This window comes from Mustela erminea, chromosome 3, assembly GCF_009829155.1.
Source record: "Mustela erminea isolate mMusErm1 chromosome 3, mMusErm1.Pri, whole genome shotgun sequence".
Taxonomy (NCBI): domain Eukaryota; kingdom Metazoa; phylum Chordata; class Mammalia; order Carnivora; family Mustelidae; genus Mustela; species Mustela erminea.
Genome location: NC_045616.1, coordinates 30,748,466 through 30,775,512, shown reverse-complemented (window position 1 = coordinate 30,775,512; position 27,047 = coordinate 30,748,466). Strand labels below are relative to the sequence as shown.

General features: G+C 48.2%; 1 protein-coding gene across 5 annotated transcripts in view; it reads right to left on the bottom strand.

The window, feature by feature from the left end:
• MCC (MCC regulator of WNT signaling pathway) overlaps nucleotides 1-27,047 on the bottom strand; it is a 433,623-nt gene that overhangs the window by 75,822 nt on the left and 330,754 nt on the right. For all 5 annotated transcript variants that reach the window (XM_032335530.1, XM_032335533.1, XM_032335531.1 and 2 more), the window contains 2 exons: nucleotides 21,811-21,953; nucleotides 11,821-11,963 (listed from right to left, as the gene is read on the bottom strand). In XM_032335530.1, coding sequence (XP_032191421.1) covers nucleotides 11,821-11,963; nucleotides 21,811-21,953 — 286 coding nt within the window. The remainder of the gene's footprint in view (nucleotides 1-11,820; nucleotides 11,964-21,810; nucleotides 21,954-27,047) is intronic.

Below are 27,047 nucleotides of genomic sequence, written 5' to 3'. Positions count from 1 at the left end.
GGCCGTTTCTCAAAAGTTAAAAATAGAACTATCCTATCCTCCAGCAATCTCATTTCTCAATCCAATTTCAAAAGAGTTGGAAGTGGGGCTCAAATACTTGCACACCCATGTTCACAGCAACCTTACACACAATAGTCAAAGGCCGAAGCAGCCAGAGTATCCACCAGCCAACAAACGGAAAAACAAAATGTGGCACAGAAACACAAGGGAAGGCTGCCCAGCCTTCGAGAGGAAGGAAATGTGGGCCCATGCTACAACATGGATGAACCCTGAGGACATTATACCAGAAATAAGCCAGTTCTAAAAGGACAGATGTTACATGACTCCCCTGAAATGATGAGGGGGCTAGAGCAGAGCTCACCGGGGGCTGAGGGAATGGGGCAATTGCTTACAGACATACGGTTTCTGTTTGGGAGGAGAGAGTCCTGGAAATGGATGGTGGTGAGGGTCGCACAGCTGAGTGCACTCCGAGTGCACCGAACCCCACACTTGTCGTGAGGGGGACGCGCAGGCTGAACTACAAGGAGCACCTAAGGCGATGCCGTGCCTTGTTTATTCCAGAAAGGGGACGGCTTGGCCCCACATGCCGACGACCAAGAGGAGGCCCTTCATATAGGGTACACATGCTTTTAACAGAGGTTATTTTTATCTTTCCAAAGAAGAATTTGAAGTGGGCTGTAGCAAACACCCGCACGTAAGGGGGAAACAGAGTGACCGGACCCAGGGAAAGGCCAAGGATGCCGATGGAGGCTCACACAGCTGCTGGGGCTGACTCTTCCACTTAGCCCTGAGCTTCCTGGCAGCCAGAGCGAAAATGAAACCTCTCCTGTCAGAGAGGAGAAAGCATGCCGGTTTCCCCAGACAGTGGGTTTTCAGTGACAGATGCTGAAAGAATTGAAAGTATTTGGGACTTCATATATGGTGTAAAGCAATGTGGTTACCAAGCTCCTCAGACCCAGTTTCAAAGAGAGGCAGATTTCATATGGCTTCTTCTTATGTTAATCTTTAATTAAAATTAAGCAGCCGTCAGGGTGCCTGGGTGGCTCAGTGTTGGTTAAGCCTCTGCCTTCAGCTCAGGTCATGATCCCAGAGTCCTGGGATCGAGCCCCGCGTCAGGCTCTCTGCTCAGCGGGGACCCTGCTTCCCCTTCTCTCTCTGCCTACTTGTGTGATGCGTCCCTCTCTGTGTCAAATAAATAAATAAAATCTTAAAAAAAAAAAAAGCAGCGGGCCATGAAAGTACAAGGTGAAGGGATTTCTGGGAAGAGTTAAGTTCACACGCTCTCGAAACTGTGCCTTCCAGTGGTCTAATTTGCTGTAAAAATGAGAGAGAGGACACAGATGAATAAATGGAACGAGCACCTCCCGTTGACCAGAGGAGGCCACCCAGCCACCTGCAGCCCAGGAGGATGCTTGTCGTTTGGACGGCAGACGTGGACCTCTGGCACAGCCTTTTTGGTTTTTGTTTTTTTCTGAAGCAGTTTTGAATTAATCGTCGGCATTTGGAAGTCATTAGAATTTATGGCTCTTCTTGTCAAGTCAGGTCTGGCAATACCGGGCCTGGCTCCTCACATGACCATCTGTGGAGCGGCCGGCAGCTGGCCCTTTGGGACTTGGATGGCCATGGCGCCCCCTCCACTTCCCTCTCCACCACTCGCTGCCCCCGTCCGTCGGCCACCCAGCCTCGGCTCTCAGTTCGGAGCTGAAGACATGACAGCTCGGGTTAATTGTTCTGACAGACCCCAGAGGCTTAGGTTTTTATGTTGCTGTTTGAGGGAAGACCCCAGTACTAGGGAAACCCGGGAGAAGGGTCAGAGGGCGTTCATGGCTATGAAAATCAAGCCTAACCAGTGTTCTTGCTTCGTTCAACAGATACACTAGTGTTTTCTTCTCTCTCCCTCAGGATCAACTCAGCCTACCTGAGCTCCATTCAAGAAACTATGTCACAGTTGGTTCATTTGGAATTAGGTGTCAGAGGCTGCCTGTTCTTTGTTTTTTTTGAACCCCCTGTAAAAACCCTAACCCCAATAAAACTTTAGACACTAGAAACACTCCCCTGATGTAACTAATTCTGAGCTATGTACCTACCTGTACCAGAATGGATCTACTCCTATAATTGACATATCAACCCTACCAAGCCCAGCCCTGGGGACAAATGACTATTTATTAGTTCTTGTGTTCCCAGATGCTCACAACAGTGGGCATGGGATCGTGCTCAGTAAAGACTACCTGAGTTGAACATGTAAAAGAAAGGAAAGACTTTCTGTACATCAACTTTATAAGGAGCTGGGTTTTGTTAGTCTTCTCACCACTAAAGAAGCCTCAAATCCAAGACCTGTCTTGGGGCAGACCGTGGCTTGTTCAGAAGGCAGAAAGCTTTCTGTTTGGTAGATCCCGGAGGGGGATATGTCCGCTCAAGCTGGAGCTGCCAGGCACAGTGAACCTGAGCCAGTCTGAGAAACAGAAGCAGTGGTAGGCTTGCTGTGCACATACTCCAAAGGCCTTCCCTGTGCGGTGCAGCAGCTCAGGGCATAACTGCAACTCCCACAGCCTTCCAAGGGCCAGCACACGTCCCCCCCACCTCTGTTCTGATGGGCACACATCCTGCACCTTGTAAGACAGGTAGAGGAGAGGAAAGAGCTACAGATTCTTTCAGTGGCAATGTAGGCGTTCTGCTAAGAGGCCAGCAGAGATGTCCTGGGGACCTAACATCCCGGCCCCCGTTGTGGCTCCAGGGCTGACACGAGGACGGCTGTGGCTTTCCCGCATAAGCAGTTTCCGCCAGGCAGCACGCAGTGAGGAAGAAGCCAGAGCAGAATCACGCAACACAGAAAACGAAAAGCCAGGAGGAGCCTGAAAGGTCTGTGAGAAAGAAATGAGGCCGTATCAATGCAGGCTGCACCCCGTGTAGCAGGCCCAGGGCCTGCGTCTCCTGAAGGCAAGAGAACGCAGAGGAATGGTGCTGTTACAGCTTGAACACACTGCAACATTGCCACTGACGGTCAAACTGCCATGGCGAACTTCCTGGGGCGACCCTGTCGTGAGGGCATCTCACCGCCCCTGTGATTTCTTGTGGAAAATGCTCACCTCAAATCTAGTACCAAGGAGACAACCAGACCACCCAGACTAAGGACTTTCTGCGGCACCACGAACCTGGCCTCTTCAGAAATGTCAATGCCACGAAAGACAAGAAAGGTGGGGGGAACCTGTTCTAGATGAAAGGAGTTTAAAGAGTCGTGGTAACTAAATATAATGTGTGAGCCTTGCCTGGATCCTGGATTAAACAAAAGCAACAAAAGGCATGAATGGTACATTTGGGGGAAATTTGAATACGGACTATATATAACGTTCCATCTGGGTTAAAATTCTCGGGTATGATAAAAGCGCTGTGGTTAAAAAAGAGACGCTCCCCGTTCTTAAGAGGTTTTGCTGATCTATTTAGGGTGAAGCATCATGAGGTCTGCAACTTACTTTCAAATAGCTCCGGAGAAATTATTTCCGTGTGAGGGCAAAATCAAATGTGTTGTCACGTTAATGACCGGTCAGTCTAGGCAAAGGGTTCACCGGGGTTCATTCTACCATTTATGTAAGTTTGAAGTTTTTCAAAATAAAAAGTTGAGGGGGAAATAAACTCCTTATCGTTCAAGGTCAGAAGGTCTGACAGAACATGGGGGCACGGAGTCTGGATGTGACATGGGGACCCCCAGGGATGACCCACTTCTCAGTGCAGCCATGGGACCCGGAATGCTCTCCTGAGAAAGGGTCACTGCCACACCCAAATCACCTCCCCAAGGCCACAGGCACGGGTGAGGGTGGGAGCCACCAGCCACCACCCTGGTTGGGTCCTAACTTCACCAGGAGGGATGGGTTTCTTTTTCCCCAAGAAAATGAAGCTGTATTTCAGGACTTCTATGTCAGCCACATCTTAAAAGCCTGCATTTGCTTTCATTTTTGCTATTGTCACTTTGCTTTTCCACAACATCACCTCTGACGGCTGTCCCCCAGGCTCACTAACCTCTGGTCCAAAGGGCCCGTCTTCTGTGCCTGGTCTCCCATCTCAGCCCAAGGGCCCTATTCAGACAGGCCTTGCCTCAAGCCCTCCAGAGTGAACAGTGACAAGTGCAGAGTAGGCGGTAAGTATTGGTCCCAGACTCTGAGGCTCTTACTGTGGCAGGGATGGAAGAATTTCCAAAACTTCCCGAAGAATGGGGTCGATGGGCCTTTGACAGCCAAATGTGGTCGACATAATCCTTTCCCCCAGAACAAAGGTTGGGGTTGTAGGAACACTTGTGAGATCCCATACTTTGTTCCCATTACAGATGAAAAATAGGCTTTCACGGACTGGTCTTGGAAGCAAACACTTCTTTATAATGCTGGCTTTAAGGAATAACATGTCATGAGTTTCAGATAACCAAAAAACCCATCTGAAGGGACTTGGTGTTTAGAAAATCAAGACTACTTGTATTATAAAAAGGAGTTCCTGAATCCCAACATTTATAGGAACACATTTTTTTTTTAAAAGATTTTATTTATTTGACAGACAGAGATCACAAGTAGGCAGAGAGGCAGGCAGCGAGAGAGAGAGATGGGGGAAGCAGGTTCCCTGCTGAGCAGAGAGCCCGATGTGAGTCTCGATCCCAGGACCCCAGGATCATGACCTAAGCCGAAGCCAGAGGCTTAACCCACTGAGCCACCCAGGTGCCCCTATAGGAACGCATTTTGAACAAATGTGATGGATCAATCCCTTGCCATTTGCATCTTATACCCCAAGTGTCTTTGAGGGGCTGAAAAAAATCACTGTGTACAATTTGAGGGAAATATTCCAACTAATGGGGCGTAGCGACCTTTCCTACCTTCAAGCTTGATTACTCTAAGGAAGGTTCCAGAATAAGTTAGATGGACTCCTTAGTCACTCTGCCTTGGTGATGTTCGCAGACAGGTCTTGTCTGACCAGGCTCAGTCACCTCAAAGAGTCCTCCGGTGAATCCATGTTCAAACCTTTGAATCTCCTCTGGGCTTGGTTCTCAGGGATGCCCAACACTGTGAACCTCTTGGGAGAAATTAAGCTGCCCAATTAAAGTAAGAAGGGGAAAACAGGCAACAAAGGGCTCAGCCTAGTCTATCCACTACTCAAGGTGCCATTTTCAGCTCCATCTAATCTTTCCAACCTATGGACTATTTCCTCAAAGTTCCAGAATCAGGTTAAAAATAATCTGATTGTTTAAAAAAAATTTTTTACTGGAGAGTAACTGGCTGTCTAGTCCCCTCGCAAATCTTCTCCAGACAGGCTCCTTTTGCCTTTGTAACCGCTTCTCTCCCAACCCTGCAGAAATCGTTTCTGGAGGAGGGAGGGCTGCCTTTCCCTTCCCGACCCCCCTTCTCCTTACTGGGAGTGGCTGTTTGACACTTTGGAACATTTTTCCTGAAGCCATTAAGCCTCATCCGCCATGAAGCCAGGAAAATCTGGCTTTAACGTTAAACATATCGCATAGTCACTGCCGTGCCAAAGAGTCAGGTCTCATGTGTAAACTCTTCCTTGGTTGTCCTCCAAAAACGACTCATAAGGAGGAAATCTCAATCTCAGTGATCCCACCAGCAAACAAGGTATCATATGCTTCCTTTCATCCCTAAGGGGATAATAGCTGAGCATTGCCAGATTCCAGAAAAATAAGAATTTCTCACCTAAAACCAGAGGAGAGCTCAAAATAAGGAACAGAACCCAACACAGGCCGTGCCAAGGTCCTTCAGACCGAGGATTTTGCTCTGTGAGCAACTGCTCTGGATGAGCTCTGCCATGCCACCAACACAGCAGGGAAGCAGCCGACCAGGGAGCAACCGCACACGCACGCGCATGCACGCCGTGATGAGCCCGTGCACACACATCTGTGCTCTGCTCTATGGCAACCCCCAGAGTCACTTGGCCTCAAAGCGTTGTTTTCTAAGACGGAGGTCTGCAAGATCTCGATTAGCAACAAACACTCTGCTATAAAGCTAGGCACTGCTGCTCCCTCACCTCCCCCGTCAGCACTGGAGACCTCCAAGGACTGCAGGGAGGGGGCCACTAACCCGAGGCATGTTTCGCTGTTTAGGTAGCGGCGCTTAAGAGCGAAGCCATCCGCAGAGCCGCAGGTGCCAGCAACAGCAGCGACTGATTAGCTGTGTGGCCTGGGACAAGTGACTCACCCTCTCTGATCCCTGTGAGCCCAATTTTACAGAGGAGGAGCGTCCTCTCAAATGTTGAGGATTACACACCCAGAGGCATGTAAACGCTCGACACTAAGTGAGGGAATCGTGTTACCCATTACAGCCAGCCTCTCTGAGCTAGAGCTCTTTGCCAAACTGAGGGAAGAGAAGTCCCAAGCTACGATTCTCATGTTGTCTTTGTCTATTTAATTCCCTTTATTTTCCAAACTGTGTGGCCAGGTTTGAACAGAGCTACTGTTTGAACAGTTTAAGATGCTTTGTGACACTGCCGGGACCTTCCTCCTGCCGGGGACTGGTCAGGGAAATCAAAGCACTTTCTAAATTGCTGATTTTCATCCTGGGCCCGAAGACAGGATCCAGGAGCCAACTTACCGCAGGCGCAGAAGGGCTCTGACGGGTGGGGCTTGAAAACAAAAGTAAAGTGCTTTCTGATGAAGGGACTAGATGGCATAACTCCTGCTATCTAGAATGAAGATCTGCAAACACACCGCAGCAAACTCTGCCTATCAAATCCAGCTCAAGAAAACCCTCCGGCTGCTAATGCAGGTTTGCAAATATAGCAACCATAATGAAATGGCTGCTTTTTAATGATTTCCTATAATGGTGTTTATATATGGAAGCTTTTTTCCCTATCGAAGCAGTTTAACTGGAAAATGGCAGGAGTACGGAGAGGCAGACGTCCGGTCCCGATGAACACACCTGGGGAATGCACCCTGCAGCAGCCTTTCTGCGCCCCGCCTCCTTGCTGTCCGGGCCTTCCCCGGGGACTGGCAGGTGCAAGCCCTCTGCCTCCCGAGCTCTCCTCCTGCCCCTGCTCTTCACCTGTCTCACTCCTGCCTGTCCCCTCATCTTCTGCTAGATGTGACCTCAGGGATGTCTTCCCCGAGGCTCCTGCCTCCCGGGGTGTGGTTAGTAGCTGCTGTCTACCTCCTGCCACGGGCCTCACGTCACTGTGGGTCATTTCCCCTTGCTAGTATGCACCTCCAGAGAACCATGAGCTCCAAGCCGGTGTTCGCTGCTCCCCGGTATTTGGGTGCCTCCCCTGCGTGGGCGCTGTTAGAACTGGCAGCCAGGACAGCTGACGTCCCTGCCCTGGTGGTGCCGGCTTTCTAGAATCTCGCGTGAGAGACTGGTAACAACTAGCAATACACGGTCAAAGAATGGCACGTACAGCACATCACCAGGGAGCGCTAAGTGCTGTTAGGAGAAGCGAACCCAGAAAGGGAGGAGAGAGTGCCTGGCAGTGAGGGTGAGGGAAGGCCAGCGTGCTCCACGCAGGCCTGGAGGAAGCGGAGGGTCGGTTCAGGGAAGGAGCACTGGTCAGGTGTGAGGGGCCGCATGGAGGAGCAGCTGGTCAGGTGTGAGGGGCCGCATGGAGGAGCAGCTGGTCAGGTGTGAGGGGCCGCATGGAGGAGCACTGGTCAGGTGTGAGGGGCCGCATGGAGGAGCAGCTGGTCAGGTGTGAGGGGCCGCATGGAGGAGCAGCTGGTCAGGTGTGAGGGGCCGCATGGAGGAGCAGCTGGTCAGGTGTGAGGGGCCGCATGGAGGAGCAGCTGGTCAGGTGTGAGGGGCCGCATGGAGGAGCAGCTGGTCAGGTGTGAGGGGCCGCATGGAGGAGCAGCTGGTCAGGTGTGAGGGGCCGCATGGAGGAGCAGCTGGTCAGGTGTGAGGGGCCGCATGGAGGAGCAGCTGGTCAGGTGTGAGGGGCCGCATGGAGGAGCAGCTGGTCAGGTGTGAGGGGCCGCATGGAGGAGCAGCTGGTCAGGTGTGAGGGGCCGCATGGAGGAGCAGCTGGTCAGGTGTGAGGGGCCGCATGGAGGAGCAGCTGGTCAGGTGTGAGGGGCCGCATGGAGGAGCAGCTGGTCAGGTGTGAGGGGCCGCATGGAGGAGCAGCTGGTCAGGTGTGAGGGGCCGCATGGAGGAGCAGCTGGTCAGGTGTGAGGGGCCGCATGGAGGAGCAGCTGGTCAGGTGTGAGGGGCCGCATGGAGGAGCACTGGTCAGGTGTGAGGGGCCGCATGGAGGAGCACTGGTCAGGTGTGAGGGGCCGCATGGAGGAGCAGCTGGTCAGGTGTGAGGGGCCGCATGGAGGAGCAGCTGGTCAGGTGTGAGGGGCCGCATGGAGGAGCACTGGTCAGGTGTGAGGGGCCGCATGGAGGAGCAGCTGGTCAGGTGTGAGGGGCCGCATGGAGGCCAGCGTGGCCAGAGCTGGGAGAGAAATGGGGATGGCTGGGGAGGATGTGGCCCAAGGTGGGGGACACCCAGCTCTGTGAGGGCCTACAGTCCAGGGCCAGGAGTCAGGGCATCATTTTCCGTGTGAGAGATGGGAGCGTGCGATGACAGTGATCTGAGGGCAGATCCTGTGTCTCACACCCCTGGTCCTTCACCCAGCATCCAGCAAGGTGTTGAATAAACGAACCAAGGCTGCCTCTGTGGGCAGAGAACACACACGCAGACATGGGGCAGATGGGATCCCCTCCCTGCAGGAGCTCAGTCTCGTTGGCAGAGACGCTCCCCCTGGCTATAATGAACGCGTATTTATAACGGGAAGAAGGATGGAAAGAAAGGATGGGAGATTCATCATTTGGGAAAATGAAGCCAGCTCCCAGCCCAGACAGGCAGACACCAGCTCCTGGGGAGACAGCCTGAGCTACTGGGCGCTCTGTCAGAAGCTCCGAGAAGTCCCATAGGGAAGATGCCCGGCCCAGTGAAGTAGGTTCATCCTCTACTTCCCAACCTTACTTGATTGATAAACTTTATTGGACTGTGGGGCACTTATTTCATAAAATGTATGTTCAGAGACATGAATGGAGGGACTGGCGTAGACATATCTCTCTGCTTGAGGGGGAGCTCCTTGGCTGTCTGCACCTGTCCCACCCCCGAGGCTGGAAGGCAGAGCCCAGAAGCCTGGGGACACTAGGGTTAGAGACTGCGGGGTTGGTATATAGCAGCACGTGGGAGTTGGGCCCGCAGCTGGGATGGTCCCTGAGGTTGCGTGTGTTCTAACTCGAAGCCCAAGAGAGGGGTTCAGGTGAGTTCAGAGAGGCAGTTTCAGCCTGAAGCCTAGAGCCTGAGGACCTAGGAGAGGCCTCCACTTCTTACTCCATTCCTGTTGGGATCACATCAGTATCAATATACAGTTCTCCATGACCTTGTTGGCCTCAGTGCCCATCCCTCCTGCTGACCCCTTCCTTTCCAGAGCTTTCTCTGGCCCACTGACTTCCCAGACACGGTTCTCTTCCCTTCCTCCTATAGCTCTGGCTCGCCGACTGCTTGAAGGACTTGCTGACTGCTTCACTCGTCCATCCCAGCTAATACCTCTGAACACACGCTATGTGCCAGGCCCACTGACGGGCTCTGGAGATCTGCTAGTAGATAAACATACTTCTGCCCAGTGGAGTTTAGGAGGAGAGTCAGTCGAGCAAAGGGCTAGAAATACATCATTTAAAATTCCAGTGCAATAGAAGAAGGAGACAAAAGGGGTAATGCCAGAGTGAACACAGGAAGCAGCAGACTGATGCCCATGAGATGTTTTCAGAGCGGGTGCATTTAAACTGAGACTAAAATGATGGTGGGGTTGGGGGAGCATCCCTGCCATGAGCTCTGCTGGGTCTCCTCCTTGGCTGATTGCCCCAGTTCTCCACATTCCTCACTCGACCACAGCTTTCCACCGTTTTAGCAACTGCACATAACCCAGTGTCTCCTCACTGCTTTTCTTCAGCCTAGACCTCTCCTCTTGGCTTCTCATGGATACCTGCTGCCTTTGGAAGCATCTCCCCCCAGACACCTCGAGATACCTCAAACTTACGCCCAAATGAAACACAGGCGCTCCACCCTGCATTCCCACTTCCTTCAAGTACAACAAGACAAACCTCAAAGCAAAACCACCTGGCTCTTTTCGCTGAGCTCCCATGTTGGTGCTCGGCGGCGCCGTCCGTCAACTCTGTCATCTAGACACTGAGAGAACATCTCCACATGCACACTTCCTTTTCCCCTCTTTCTCTAATCCTCCAGCAGATCCTGCCAACTTTAAATCTTTCTAGAGCTTAACTACCATCGCCCTGAACCTAGCAATAATCATGCCCACTGAGACTTTCGCAATGGTTTCCTAGCTGGCCTCCCCCATTCATTTTTGATACACTGATTCTCTTTATCACAGAATGTTTGATTCAAAATGCAAACCTGACCATCGCATCCCCTTCCCCTACTACTCAAATCTTTCCGTGGTTTATTGTGCATCTTTGATTAAAGTCAAACTCTCTAACATGCTCTACGAGATCTTGCATGCTCCGGCTCCCGCCTACCTCTCCAGCCTGCATCTCACACCTCTGGGCCCTCCACAATCTCTTTCCATCTCCTTGAACGCATCCACTCCTCCCACCCTCCCCTGAATGCATCTCCTCCTTTAACAGGTTAATTCCTATTTACCCTCCAGATCTCAGCTCAAATGTCACTTCTAGAAGCTCTTCAAGAATCTTAAACTGAATTAAATTCCTTTGATAAATTCGCAGCTCAAATGTCACTTCTAGAAGCTCTTCTAGAATCTTAAACTGAATTAAATTCCTTTGATAAATTCATGGTACTGTGCTCCTTAATGTTATAGCACTTTCAAAATTAATATAAATGTGTATTATATTTCAAGTCTCTCTCCCCAACAAAAGTTTAGAGTCTAAGAAATTTACACTATGTTTACTTCCCCTTCTCCTAGTCCTTCTATCTTCCCTACATGTGAACATTTCCTAAGATATGGTGCTCCTCCCTCTCTGACTCCACACCCTTTGACCACAGAGATCTCCTTACCTCAGAACTTCAAAGCCTTTATCCCCAACCCTAATCTCTCCAAAGATCCGGTTAAGCATCTCCAAGTAGACCTGTGATTTTGCAACATTTTGTGGGTTGACTGCAGCTCACAGCAGAAACATTTCATTTGGCAACTTTCTACATATACACATAACTCAACAATTAAGTCTTATGAAGTAATACTGTCTTTTCATTTTTTTCCTATTTGATTTCACCTAAAAAATATTTTTTATTTAATCTCAAGACCCACTAACACATCATGACCTGCAGGTTAAAATACACCAAACCAAGTATTCCCAGATGGACATTTCTCTACAACCGCAAACACAATATATTTATTTCCCAACTCATTTCTCAACTGAACATCCTTACTAAGACTATGATCGTTCTCTTAGTCACTCAGGATCAACAGGTTAGAGTCATTTTGGATTCCTTCTGAGCCAACAGTTGTTAAAACCAATTGGTTCTTCCACCACAATGTGTTGCCACCCACTCCATCCTTCCCACTCCTGCCCTCATAGCTCAGATTTTACTGGAACTCGGAACACTACAATAATAGCCTTTTCAGATGGTTCCCCATCTCCAGAATGTTCAAATAGAGGTGATCTATGTCTGAATCACAAACATCAGGATGGAAAGCTCATTCATCCCTTTAGTTCTGACACAGTAGCATGTAAGAGACTCAAATAGGTGTGCTTCCATCTACTCACCAAACTCCTTGACTAATTAAATTTTACTTCAGGCTGCCTCCTATTTCTAAAATTCCCATTACAATCCAGAAACCAAACTCTGGCTTCATGCAGTGGCAGGCAGACTCACCCATGTCAGCAGTGACCATGGTGGATTGGTTTTCAGGGATGGAGACAGAGGTCTGGTCTTGGTCCATGCTTCGAGAGTCTTCATTGACCTCATGTTGACTCTGGCTGAGTTCTGATCGCAGTTCCGAGTACTCATCTTCCTCCCTGAGGAAAAAGGAGAGTCAGCCACCACTGGCAGAGACAGAAGACAAATTCCTAGAGAACGTGACTTCTAAAGACAAGAAAGGTACTCAGAGAGAAAGCAGACAGATCTACTCCCCCTGCCCACCCTCCTCAGCCATATGGGCTAGGACTCTTTCCAGGCCAAACATTCAGTCATCTCTACGGTCTGCATGTGAAACTGAAAGGTTGCTCCTGTGGCCCCATACCTACACATATGATGAACAAGATCCATCTAACAGCCTAGTAGAAATTTTTTTGCTTTTAAGATTTCCGCAAGAAATTAGTTTCCTTCACCTCCTCTAATTTCTCAGATGTGAGAAAGAACCCAAGACCTGAAAACTGGTGTGAGTACTGAGGCTAGAGTGAGCAAAGTAAACAGGAGCCCGGAGCACTGGAATGTCACATCCCATCACCTGGAGGGTTCCCGCTGGTGGGTGTTCTCCCTGGAAGAGGATATAAGAAGGTGTTGGGGCTGGAGCTACCAGAAAACCAGCACCTCACCTGTGCACATCAACCTGGATACTTTGAGGGGTAAATGCCATACTTCCTTTCCCTAAAGCAAGTCCATGGAGTTAGGGGATAGGAAAAAAGGATGGGCGGAGGAGAAAAATGGATACAGGGAATGAATGGACGCCACTCAGTGGTCTGTTTCCGTCAGTCAGCACTTGAAACAAGAAGTCAACACCTAAATGCTGCCATGTTGTAATGGCACACACATACCCCTGCCCCTTCTCAGGCCTTCACAATCCTTCAACATTTGGTCTCTGAATTAGCTATGGGCATGTGAAGGGAGCTTACCATTGTAGTATGTCTTTCAAGGCGCATGCATACCTCTTCCTCACACCACCGCCATCACTACACACACACACCGGACATGGACATGGAGAGGGCAAAAATCAGTCCTGGTATGAAGCAATGATTTTGCAAGTGAACCAGAGCAGAAAATCGTCAGGGGATTTAATTGAGCCTGCGAAGCCCATGGATGTCTGAGAAGAAAGCCAGGAAGAGAAGTCCTCTTGGCTTGGCATTTGCTTGACGTTGTGGACACCAGCAGGGACGAGAGTCTATAGCCTTGGGTTTGGAGTAGACCAAGATGGTAATGGGTGACAACTGGAACTTGGGGAAGAGGCAACCGCCATTTTAAGCTGGGGAGACACATCTATAAACTAGACAATGGGAAGAACTCTCCAGAGTTCTTCTCTCGAAAAATTCACATCATCTCAGGGAAGGAATTCCGCTGAGCCCCTGCTTTATAAGGGGTTTTTAATAAAAGCCATCCAGAAATCTGGGGAGGCTTTTAACAGATATTAGGCCCCCAGACATGCAAAATATGAATTAGAATGGGAGTGGTGAAGGCAAAAAATAGAGGTTAATGTTCTCTGACTAAGTTAATTATGAGACACCTGCAAAGCTAACAATAATTAGGTTTAGGAATGAAAACAATTAAAAAGTACCTTAAGAGTAGCCTTTTCCGTCTAGAGGGTAATTGTGCCCTGATACATCAGCTCTCTTTTCCATCAGCACTTACAAAATCTGATTTTAGTTAACGGGTGGTTTTGTGTATGATGAATAAATTACCTTTGTTGCATGGCCAATGTAATCAGCTTCAGCTTGGCTGAGATGGTTTTACAGCCAAGAAAGTGAGATAAATGCTGCTGTATCTTTGTATAAATGGCATTTGCAAATTCACTCATAGCCACCTTAAACCTTTCCGGCTCAGCAGGTTCCAAAACACATAGGGCCTGCCAGCTCTCGTGCTTTGTAAGGAATTACTTCCAGGGATTACCAGGATGAACTGTATGTAGCAGTGAATAGGGAAGGGCTGGGAGAGGAGATTGTTGGTTGCAGGGGCCATTCCTCACTGTGGTCAGAGCACGGTCTGAGGGACAATCACACTACCCTAGAAATGTCATCTGAGGCCAAAGACTTTCAGGGTCATGAAATGCAAACTAAGGACCCGTGGTCAATGTATTCGAGCACCAAAATAAGAACAGGAAAGCAAACACCAGGTAGGTGCAGTCTTCTAAGAGTCAAATGTGTTCACAACTCATTCGAGCCCAAGAAGCTGTGTGTGGACACAGGTGGAGCATCTGGTTGCAGGTGAGGAGTAGCCAGGAAAGACTTCTGGGATGGAGCAGCACTCCAGAGAAGTCCCAGGCAAGTAGACTTTAGATAGGTCATGAGGGTGGAAGGGCAAAAGCAAAGGCTCAGAGGAGCCTCTGAATGTGAATGAGAACAGGAATGGAGAGGAGTAAGTGGTCAATACCGCTGAAACCCCATGGGGTGCCCAACGGAAACCTTGAGGATGGAGGGGCGCTCAGGCCCTCTGATCAGAAGGATAGCATTGAAGGAGGCAAATCATTGGAGTTAGGAGAAACAAAAATAAAATGACAAAGTCTAGAGGCACCTGGGTGGCTCTAGACTTTGGGTGGGTTAAAGCCTCTGCCTTCAGCTTGGGTCATGATCCCAGAGTCCTGAGATTGAGCCCGGAGCATCAGGCTCTCTCTGTTCAGCAGGGAGCCTGCTTCCTCTTCTCTCTCTGCCTGCCTCTCTCCCTACTTATGATCTCTCTGTCAAATAAATAAGTAAAATCTTTAAAAAAAAAAATAACAAAGTCTAGAAATTCAGGGGAAGAAGTATTGCCGAGCTCTCATATGAAATCAGAGAAAATAAGCAGGGGCAAGTGCTGAAGGCCTGTGTTCTTGACCCCAAAGGGAAGGGCTGAGCTGAGCACACAGAATTCCTGGCTAAGATGCCTCCTTGTGGTAATCATAGTACTAAAGTACAAAACAACTCATGCATACCAAGTATATGGTAATAAAAGGCAGAAACAACCTTGCGAGATCAGGCAGCATTCTGTACCATGAAGGAGGAGGTAGAAAAATGGTTCAACTGAACCCAAATATTAAAGTATGTGCAACCCTTTTGTTTCTCCCACTGACTCTGGTTAAAAAATTCATAGAGTTGCATATCCTTATCATCTCCTGAACATCAATATTGGCATCATTCCTAAAAAGAGGTTGGGATCTGGGACTGAGAGAGAACAAAAGCCAATTCTCCCAGGGCCGTTTTTTGTTTGTTTGTTTTTAAAGATTTTATTTATTTTTTTGATAGACAGAGAGATAGACAGAGAGATCACAAGCAGGCAGAGAGGAAGGCAGAGAGAAAGGGGGAAGCAGGCTCCCCGCCAAGCAGAGAGCCCGATGTGAGGCTCGATCCCAGGACCATGAGACAATGACCTGAGCCGAAGACAGAAGCCACCCAGGCACCCTCACAGGGCATTTTGTAAGCAGGACGATGAGAGCGTGGGCTTTTCTCCCTACTGTGTTATCCGGGAGCTCCAGTTTACCCAGAGCAACGGAACAAGAAGCCAGAAAGCCTCTACCAGTCCCAGCAGTTTTACAAAAGCAAGAACTTGAGGTGTGTTTTCCAGGCTGCTCTGTGCAGCAGGAGTCACCTGGCAGGTGAAGATGTCTAGCTAACATCACAGCATCGGCATCTCAAAGTGACTTCATCGCCTGCTTCTTTCTGTTGTGTATACGGTAACTCTCGGCAAATGGTAATTTTTTTCTTTGGGGGAAAAAGGATCTCCCCAAAGAATACCAGCTGCTAATGCTGAAGATGAGAAGGAAGAAAAGATGAAAAGATCCAAGAAGTGATCATTTAAAGCCAAAAATAACAACAACAGCAACAAAAAACCCAAAAGCTTGATAGAGTGTTAAATGTTGGTAATTACATACTATTGTGGCAGTTTCATAATTATGGAATTACAAAGTGCTCAGGTGTTTCTCTTTGGAAGATAAAGAATCATCTCACAGGATTCTGAATGTACCTTATTTCATTCACCTAGAAGCATCTGTGAAGTGCTTCCAAGTGGCTCTTAGAGTGGCAATGGTGCGTACTTGCTATGAGCTTAAACAAAAGAAAAGTGCTCCCAAGGATGCAAGCATCAGACTGTACCCACCACCTATGTAACTAGCAGTGACTGACCAGCAGAGATCTTAGGGTTCATCAAAGCTGGGATCAGTATTCTTTTTTTGCATGTAAGATTATCTATTTATTTGATAGAGAGAGAGCACACAAGCAGGGGTAGCAGCAGGCAGAAGGAAAGAGGGAAGCAAGCTCTCTGCCAAGCATGGAGCCCGACGCAGGGCTCCATCCCAGGACCCTGCGATCATGACCTGAGCCAAAGGCAGAGGCTTAACGACTGAGCCACCCAGGTGTCCCAATACCTTTAATTTACAAGTAAGACGACTGAAGCTTCAAGAGGCTAGTGATTTACCCAAGAGCCAGCAACTAGTGAGCAGTACAGCCTCTTTCCTAAATTTAGGACCATGAATCAACAGTCAAATATGGTGATCTAAGGAGAAGGTTTGGTGGTTGTTGTTGATGACAATTTTTTAAAGATTCCTTCTCATAACTGGCCAGGGGTGAAATGATCTTATCTGAAAAGGGAAGTACTTCCAGACCTGAAGCTAAAGTACTACAGAATCAGTAATATTTGCTACAAATATTATTTCCTCAGCAATCCCCATGTCTCTTCTGTTTTGGCGTGGACATTCATGCCTTGTCACTGGATTGACTGGTGAACAAGATCCAGATGGACGTCTGCCTGCCTTGGCACCTGTCAGTCAACTACGTCCAGCTAACCCCGCCAACCTGACCTGCTGGGGGTTTTGCTTCCTGATAAGTAAAGGCAGATGTGTCCTGACATGCCATCATTGTTTTAAAGAACAAAGTTTTTTTTAGATACAATGAGGAACTGTATTCTTTCCAATTCTCTTAGAGGCTCTAAAGCAGGAAATCGGTGTTAAGTCTCAATTCTTCCTGCAATTACACCTCTTTTTCCATCTAGCGCAGAGGAAGATGGACTCATCTATGAATCTTCTGGTAAATAACGGGGCAAATGGAAAGGTCAGGCTCATGGGGCAGGTATGAGATTTTAGAGACTGGATTATGTCGGAGTAAATGGGACTTTGCATATTATCTTTGTTGCCAAAGGAGCATTTTGCAGACAGAACAGCAGAGGGTGAAGCGCCAGAGTAGAGGGAGGTAACTCTGAGGGAAGAGGTCAGTGCGGCAGGGCTGTAGCCATTCAAGGTAAATGGAAGGGGAGAGCCCAGGGTAGGAGCCAAGGCTGAAGGTGAATCTCAGCGACAGAAGAAAAGATACAGGGTCCTAGAAGTTCAAGAAAAATACACCAGGAAGGAAGATTTGGAAGCAAATCCTCTAGAAAAAAACCCTAAATAAGAAAAGGTCGCTGGATTTTTCAGTTAGGAAGTCACTAGTGATTGTCAAAAAAGCTTCTTCGCCCAGGCTGCTGTAATAAGACACTGTAGACAAGCTAGCTCAAGCAACAGGATTTTATTTTCTCTCAGTTCTAGACTTTGGTCTGACGTCCCAAATCAGGAGGCTGCAGTCAGTCTCTGGTGAAGGGCTTTCTTCCTGGCTTACCGACGGCTGCCCTGTCACCGTGTCCTCACACAGCAGGGAGTGAGCGTGCCCTCGAGCAAGCCCTCTGGTGTCTCTTCTCAGAAGGGCGCCCACTACACCCACCATGGGGTCCCCATCTTCATGACCTCACCGGGACAGAGTTAGCTCCCAAAGGCCCCAGCTCCAAATGCTGTCCTATTCAGGGGTAGGGCTTCCACATATGAATTTTTGAATTTGGAGACACAATTCGGTCCTTAGCAAAAGGAGTGTCGGCAAACCGCTGCACTCAGAAGCCAGACAGCTGTGGGCTAACAACCAAGCAATGAAGCAGAAACAGGACTATTCATGACAGCCAGCAGTGAAACGGTGGTGTTAGGAGAGTAGCTTGGCAAAGAAAATAATCTCCTCAGGGGGCGCCCGGGTGGCTCAGTCCGTTAAGCATCTTTCTTCAGCTCAGGTCATGATCCCAGGGTCCTGGGGTTGAGTCCTGCATCAGGCTCTCTGCTCAGTGGGAAGCCTATTTCTCCCTCTGCCTCTGCCCTTTCTCCCACCCCACTCATACTCTCTCTAATAAATAAATAAAGTCTTTAAAAAAAGGAAAGATTCCTTGGGAAACAAAAGTGGTCATGTTTAATTTGTTTAGAAATCCACCCCCCCATTCCAAAGTGAGCTACTGATGTATTTTTCCATTTCCCCCATCCCATTATATAATCTCCCCAAGTCAGATGAACATTAAAAGAAGCCACTCATACCATATAGTTACGTTAAAAAGCCTGCATTACAAAACATTGTCTGCTATGTGATCCAATTTATTTAAAATATTCATGAATAAAATTTTTTAGAAGGCCATATATACAAACTGTTCAGTGTTTATTCCCAGGAGATGGGATTTAGGATGCATTAGGCAGGGCTCAGTCAGGAACATAAACCACACTGGGTATTTCAAGTAGAAGAGATTCAATTTAGGCAGTTCCAGGCTTGCGTGACTGTTGGAAGGACCAAGTGTGGATCCAGGTGACCGGGACCTGGGACATTTGCCATCACAGGTGTGGACCCCTCAAAGGTCAGCAAACTGCCACTCCTTCACACCTGCCCACAGCTCCTGGCTCTAAGGTACAGGACCTCATGCCCACGAAAGTCTCTATGTCCGCTGCCACCATCATGGCCTGAGGAACAACGGCTCCCACCTGCCTTCTGCTTTCCAAACCCATTCAAAGGTACCTCACCGGCAGAACCAAAATCATCTCCAAAACCCAGCTATTTAGGCAATCTGGGAAGGAGTCCCATGGGCCCAGCCCTCTCTGATTCTGGGGAGAGCAGAAAGAAGGGGTGGAAATGGTACCAGATGTTAGATGACATGTCATAGGCCACGCTCTTTGGCTACTCAACAACCACATACAACCTCTCACACACACTGAAATTTCCAAATGGCAACAGCCATGACCCCAAGCTTCTGTAACCATCCCTCATTCAAATGGGAGGGGACTCACCTTCTCACCAAAGGGGGAGACCCCAAGTCCCATCAGTTATTGTCTCCAACGTCAGGCACCCACTGCTCTTCTAGCTCAGTGGCAAATCCTCCTAGATGCCAGCTAACCTGACCCATAGATAAGTTTCACCAAAACCAGATCGCCTTGTGTAACAGGAGAAATTAAGAAGAGGGGAAAAAAAAAGAAATTGCGTATATACGCAAATAAGCACCAAAATAAGCATAGGCTAGCCATCTTTTCTACAACTGGCCCTAAGGCTATGGTTGGTGTTGCTAACTTTCATCTTTCACTCAGAAGTCCCTATTTCTTTTGTGTTTGGCCAGCATCTTAGTTGGTTAGAGTTCTTCACCGAGTGAAATAATTAGCAATCTTTATTCCTGAGGGACCTGGCCATGAGTGTATACATCTGGCACCCCCTACCTGGGATGAGATTGCTTACAGAGTCTCCAAGCAAAGTAAGACTAGCTTTATCAGACAGGGAGGGGGAGTGCTTCTGCAGGATGGGGGTTTGTAGGCTCTAGGTATTTCGATTCATAGAAACCTACCCGGGTGTCTCGATTCAAATTCTCACCATTTCTTCTTTTCCTATCAATGCTTCATCTTCATCTAAGAGATCTCATGTGGCTGGGACTTCAACTTACATTGGAGTTCAGCCCCCTGCAGTGTCTGATTCTTGGCTGCCTTAGCCCTGTGGCTACAGGATATGAGAGAGTGTGTTCTAGGGTGGCCACAGAAGGTCCCCATTCTGATTGCAACTTGAGATGAAAGTTTACAACTATGAGATTATTTTTTACTTAAGCAATGTAGTGTTGCTTACATATGGATAGATCATAGCAGCTTACATACACTATTCCCATACTAATGATTTTTCAGCGCTTCCAATAAATTCCTAACTCGGGCGCAAGCCAAAGTGACAAGAAACTCTGTCAGGACCAGCATTGTGCCTGACTAGTGTGACTCTCTACTTTCTACATCCTGGATCTTCGAGGGCCTTTGGGAGTTCCTCCGAGGTACCTGGCTCCCGCTTCACTAAGTCTAGCAAGCATCTCAGGACCTGAGGGCAAACCAGTTTCCTGGAATGCAGGGGGCAGGAGACACCCCTTAGCTGAGGAGCTCAGGGGACCAGAAAAGCCCTGTCTTCCTGGCCCCCATGTCTGCGTGGCCTGCAGGAATTCCCTTCAAGGAGGGGCAGCTCATTTACATAATGAAAACTGGCAGAATTTAATGTGACATCTGCACAGACACAATCTCACTTTAAATAAGAGGCACCAATAAATGTTTATACAGTCAAGAAGCACACTATATTTTAACATGAAGCTGTTTGGCCATTATACTTAATTTAAACATCCCGAAATTGAGTTTTCCAGGTGATGTGTGATGCTTTTTTTCACAACTCACTTAGTCCATTTGCCCTCACCTTCTCAAGTGTTGCAAAGTGCAACATGTTTTAATGGAAATTACAAATTTGCCAATGTACTCTGTCAGCCTCCTTTAAATCTGCCATAATCATTTCTTTGGTCTGAAAATTCTCCTCTGCTCATGCGTTTCTAACCCACAATCACTCTGAAGACCGGGATACAATTTAAAGGCCTTGAGGTTCTAAATTGGAATATGGGATTTCTTGTGTGGCTCCAGTCAGTGCAAAGTTTTCCATGATTTTACCCGGAAAAACCAGAGGCCCATCAGTACCCTCATCAGATAGCCCTGTCATTACTCTCTCAGACTTGGAACAAAACCACCCGAAGCTTCTTCTAACCCGGGACTTCTGGAGGGAGAGTTTAAAGTAATGGTCTCTACAACTGCCCTGATTGCGGCTTGGACAGACATTCAGTGGGCAAATCCCTCTTTCTTCATAAAGGTGGAGGACAACCATTTACTTTCTTCAGGGCTGTTCTCTGAGGACAGGCAGGGAGATGAAAGTTCTCGTCCTTGGCTAAGTAGCTCATAGCGAACCCCCTCCTCTGCATAGCAGGGCAGACACACCCATTCAGAACTGCATGCAGGAGCCTTAGGGGTTAAGTGATTGCTAAGGAAGGCAAGACCCCCAGGAGTCACTTTCATGGAAAGAATATTAAGTAAAAGCAGAGAGACCGTGGGTTCTAACTCCACCTCTATCCTCTAACTAGAACTTCAAAGTAATCCCTTAATATATTTTTTTAAGATTTTATTTATTTATTTGATAGGCAGAGATCACAAGTAGGCAGAGAGAGGGGAAGGGAAGCAGGCTCCCCGCTGAGCAGAGAGCCCGATGTGGGGCTCAATCTCAGGACCCTGGGATCAGGACCTGAGCCAAAGGCAGAGGCTTTGACCACTCAGCCACCCAGGTGCCCCAAATCCCTTAATATTTTTAAGCCCCAGACTTCGTGCCAGTAAAACGATGTATCCAATCTTGTTCCCCACCCGAGCTTGCAAGAGGCCACATCCATGTTGGTAAATCAACTTCAAGTGAGCTCAAGATGTTACATTATCTAGAAGCAGACATACTCCTTAGTCCTAAGCCACACTGACAGATCTCTCAAAATTCCCAAGGGAGGCACACAGTTTGCACATCGAGTAGGTTCAAGAGGTGACAGGGATACTGGGAGGGAGATGGAGGGGCGTCCTTCAGAATTCGCTAAAAAATCATTTCACCCACTTGCAATTCCACACTCTTATCGGTAAATGGAGGATTACAACTCCCACCCTGGCTGTCTTCCAGGGGAGCCCTCATGACGATCCAGAAGAGAACAGAATAGTGGAGGGGAAAGGGCATGGTTAACAAGGTGAAGAGACAGGAGTAGATATCAACTGTAAAAGTCTTAGCCGCAAATAAAACATCATCATTACCCATCGGGACCACTTCAGCTCCAAGAGCCAGCTTGGAACCCAGAGGGGCAGAGAGAAAGCCGCATCTGGGAGCTCACTACCTGATGGTGGTGCCTTGCAAACGGTCTATCTTCTTATTGAGCTCAGCAATGATGCTGTGGAGTTCCGTGATGCGCTCCTCGTACCGAAGCGTCGTCCTCTCCTGGACGTCCTCATGTTCTCTCATGAGGTGGGACTGCTCACACTGGGATCAAGAGAACAGCAGAAGTGCCAATGAGTGGATGCGCCAATGGGGGAGTGATGCTAAATTTTATGGTCTCGAACCACCACAACCTCAACGTTGAGCATGCTCCAAATAAACACAGACCCGCCCATTGGCCCGGAATCCCAGAAGCCACAACAGCAGCTGAAGTTTAGAAGGCATCTCCTGCCTGCCCCACCCCCTCGGCTCCTACCCCTGTGGACAAAAACTCTTCGCCTTTGTAGCATTCATTCTGTCTTTGGGAGAAAGCCTGTCTGCCATTACTCACAATCTCTGTGGCATTATCCAAGTCTCTTGCATTTCCCTCACCAAGAAGTAGGCAAGTGTCCGAGCTGGAGCCATCAGTTACCTTCTTTTGGGAACATGAATCTTGAGTGAATGGACTTAAGATTGCCTAGAGCTCGCTCACTTGACTGAGGGGCCTGAAAAGACTGTCCTTTCGTTCCTGACATCTATATCCCAGAGCTTTCCCGCCATGTTTCCCGCTGTTTAGTTCTCTTTGTACCAATGCATTCTTTTTTTGTTTGTTTGTTTTTTAATGTTCATTTTTTTAATGAAAATTAATGTATTTTTAGTTCATTCCCTTTTTGTTGACATTGCTGGGGTATGTTTCAGCCACTTTCAACCACATAATCCTAAGTGGTATGACAACATTTCTTATCTGGCTGGTGTCTCTGTAGACTTCACTCTTTCCAATATCCTTTTCTACCAGACTATGAACTCTGGGAAGGCAAGAACAAGATGTTTTCATGATTGAGCCCAAACACCTGGCAAACGGCTTGCCTCACTGTGGGTGATCTAGTAGTGTTATGGAATGAATCAATGGCAATATATCACACCGTCAAGGAGACCACTTTGCAGAAACAATGACAGGAGAAACTGAGGCGCTTCCCTTGCTCAGCATTCGATGGTCTCAGAGGCAGCAGATGCTAGAAAAACATTTTCATAGCCAGAGTTTAAATCCTAGGGAACCTGTTCCTCTCCTTCAATTCTCTGTTCCCTCCTCAATGCCCCACTAGTCACTGTGCCTCGAGTCTCATTTGCATAACAATAAAACTCATCAGTGATGGAACAAGGGATCCAACTTCTATCCCTGTCTACTGCATTCAGCCCTGATTAATTTCCTGTCCAGCAGAGGAATTTTAATTTCATTTTAGTGAGGTTTTCCTAATGCCAAGAGTCATACGTACTTGCCAGCTTTGCATTTTCAGGGCTGGTAGCAGCCGGGCAAGGGTAAGACTTCTCACCCACCAGGTCCAACATCCTCCTCCCACCCTAAATCTGTTGCTTCCTATGGCGGCATAACCCAGAAGCTACAGGACAAATGCCTTCCAAGATGAGCACAACACCACACTAAGCCCCACTCCCTATGGACAGACGTATGCAGCAAGTAAGTCTGCGCAATATGGTGGTACAGGTCATGGTGGAGACCACACCTACAAACCACCTTGATGTGTATTAATGCAGTAACGTCCTGGGGATTGCTCAGAACTCCAGGAACAAGACTGGAAGCAAGGAGGTGGTGGAGACTGTGTCCCAGACCTTCGTGAGCTGGCTGCTTTCAAAGAGACAGTGATGGCAACTTCTGTTCTCAGGGACAACCTGCAACATCAGATAACAGTCCTCGAGGTCGAACACAACCAGAAGTATGTGGCAACTGAGGCAAGGATAAAGTCACATCTACAGGGAAACTTTCCTAAACAGATCAAAACCCTAACAGGCCACAGATACTCTTTCCATGAAGTTATGCCTTTTCATCCATGATCCATCATATTTTACAGGGAACAACACAAGCCCACAAAATGACAATGTGTCAGAGACAGTATGTGTCAATCAGTGAGAAAGGTCATATTTCTCTGGAGCACACTCACAGCTGAATACTGTTTCTCTGCATTCCTGCAAAAATATCTATGAGCTTTTGCTATTACGCTTTAATCCCACCTTCAAATTGTGTGTGTGTGTGTGTGTGTGTGTGTGTGTACGCGTGCATGTGCAGTATGTTCATGTATCAGTGTAGCTGGCACTCTTATGAAGACCTCCAGTTTTAGATCTTAAGATAATTACAAGATACTGCCCAGCCTGACCTGAATCTCATTTCTGCTGTGACTCCTACTACACTGCACTCTTGTTGGCTCCTCCTCTTTGGTTTTCCATATTCAGCTCTCTAGGGCTACAGATCACTGAGAAATGGGGCGCCTGCCTGGCTCACTCGGTTAAGCATCGGCCTTCAGCTCAGGCCATGATCCCAGAGCCCTGGGATCGAGTCTTGCATTGCGATCCTTGCTCAGTGTCGAATCTGCTTTTCCCTCTGCCTGCTGCTCCCCCTGCCTGTGTCTGACAAATAAATTTAAATTTTAATTTTAATAATTTTAATTTAAAAAAAAGCCACTGTGAAATGCTTCCCTTTACATACTCAACAGCTCTCACTGTCCTTCATCTTTTTTTTTTTTTTTTTTTTTTTTTTTAAGATTTGTATTTGTTTGAGAGAGAGAGAGTAAGTGTGTGAATAAGCACCAGCAGGGGGAGAGGCAAAGGGAGAAGCAGACTCCCCACTGAGCTGGGAGCCCAACTGGGGCTTGATTCCAGGACACAGGGATCACAGCCTAAGCGGAAGGCAGATGCTTAACTGACTGAGCCACCCAGGTGCCCCTCTCACTCTCCTTTAATTCCCCACGTACAGTTCCTCCTTTATAGTCTTTGGAAGTCAACAGTCCACCACCACCACCACCACCACCACCACCACGGCAGACCAGAAACTACAAAATTCATGTTAAAATGGAGGTGTGCCAATATTCACACAATAAAATGGCACACAATCTACTACTGATAATCACCAAGACAACTCCAGACACCCCTGGTGACTCTTGAGAGCTGCCTAACAGGTAAGATCCAGGCTGCGGGGGGTGGGGGGTGGGGTGCCCAGGTTGCCGGGAGAGCAGATGGCCGATGCCCAGATAACGAGAGCGTGCTATCTGGTACTGTACCTCCTTCGCCCCTGCCTGTAACTGGGAAGTCTGCCTGGAGGGTATGAGAGTATGAACAAGAGACAACAGGAAGCCTGATGATTCAGACAGAACAGCACTTGTAGCTAAAAGGAGACAAAAGACTCATAATGTATATTTGGAACTAGGGGTTCATTTGGGAGTAGCAACAAGACTGAATCGGAGGAAGAAAAGTTCTTAGCTGAAGGCAAAGATATCTGGTTTATGTTCCTATATTTTTTCCATAAGTATGGTTTCCTAAAATAGTGGAAAGGCTCTATAATTTAATTCTTCCTAAAAATAATAGATACAGCTTGATTTCCCATAACATTTAAGATACGAGGCTGAGTGCTATAGAGTGAGGATCACTAGGACATGTCCTCCAAAGGGAACGGCAGTCACAGCTTCCAGGTGGAATTCTCTGCTGGAGAATAAGAAACGTGGGCAGAAATGGGGGGTGGGGGGAGGAGAGATGGTAGAATGGTACCCTGGGGATCCTTCACACAGGGAAAAGAGAACACTGGAAAATAATTATCGAAACGCCCAGCCTTAAGGAGAATGGATGGCTTGAGAAGATATTGCCCAAAAGGCTCATCCGTACAAATCAACATCCCCTTGAGGTATCACATTGAACACTTTACCCATTCTGCACACACTGGTGGGACCCAGACACAGATGGGCTGAAGCCCGGACCTCCATGCTGCAGGGTGGGGCAGGGCGGGGTGAAGCAACGGGGCAGGAGAAAACAAGCCATTACCTGCCGGAGCCCGAAGAACCCAACAGAACACCCTTGTTCAACAGCTCCCACTGAACTGCACAAGACCAACCCTGGGAAAGGGGCACCTCAGTGCAGGAAAAGTGGGAGATGAGTGGTGGGACCCAGGACAGACAGAGCCATTCTGCGTTCCTGCGCCGGCCAGCTCCCGCAGCCGCAGGACTGTCCATTCCAGTCTTGCCCGATTTTATGAGCACACGCCAGTACGGTGACTGACCCACACCTCTCACCACCCTGAGTTTTCATGATCGGTGAGAGCCTTGTTTAGCTTGGGAGGGCATGTGGTTTTGAGTGTTCTGTTTCCCAGGGGCACAGGCTGGGTCAGGCTGAATACCGCACCTCCATCGGGCACATAGCCCCATAAAGCCTCAATCCAGACGGTACTACAACAATGACAGCTAAACAGGATAAAGGAGTAGGACTTCTAGATTACTCCTTCATGCTTGTACACATTTCTTGACTTTTAAGTTACAAGTCGAGGTACTTTATATACACATTAAAAAGCGATAGATGGGGACACCTGGGTGGCTCAGTGGGTTAAGCCTCTGCCTTCGGCTCAGGTCATGATTCCAGGGTCCTGGGATTGAGTCCCACATCGGGCTCTCTGCTTAGCAGGGTGCCTGCTTCCCTTCCCCTCTCTCTGCCTGCCTCTCTGCCTACTTGTGATCTCTGTCAAATAAATAAATAAATAAATAAATAAATAAATAAATAAATCCCTTTAAAAAGGGGGGGGCGGGGATAGATGTTCACTCTTCGCATAATTCATTAACCCTTCCTGCAAAGGTGTTCGTTTCTCTCTGGTACACACAGGGGTCTCTGGCAGGACCGTCATGTAGGGTGTGTGCCTCGTAAGCAGCAGCACCCCTGAAAGACAACAGGGATATTCCTCAAGACTCTGGTTCACCTCCATCCATGCACAGTGGGGGATGATATTTTCTCTCCCCCCTTGAAGCTAGATATGACCATGTGACTTATTTTAGCCAATGAGGTATGAGTGAAGTTACGTCACTTATGCCTAGAAGCCTTTAAGCCTCCTTCAGGATTTGCTACATTCCCTTCCCTGGCCATGGCTGCTGGCAATGTTCCAGACAGTAGAAGCCCCATCAGCTTAGGAGGCTGGTAGAGGACAATTCGTGACAGTTTCCTGCCAGTCCTACCGAGCTCCTAGCAAGAAACAAGAAATAAATCTCTGATACGTTAAGCCGTTGAGGTGGTTTGGGGGTTATTTATTTGGGCATATTCTGATGATACAACATTTTACAGATGAAAACAAAATGTAAAGTGACTGATTTGTTATATCCTAGGCAACAAGCAGAACTC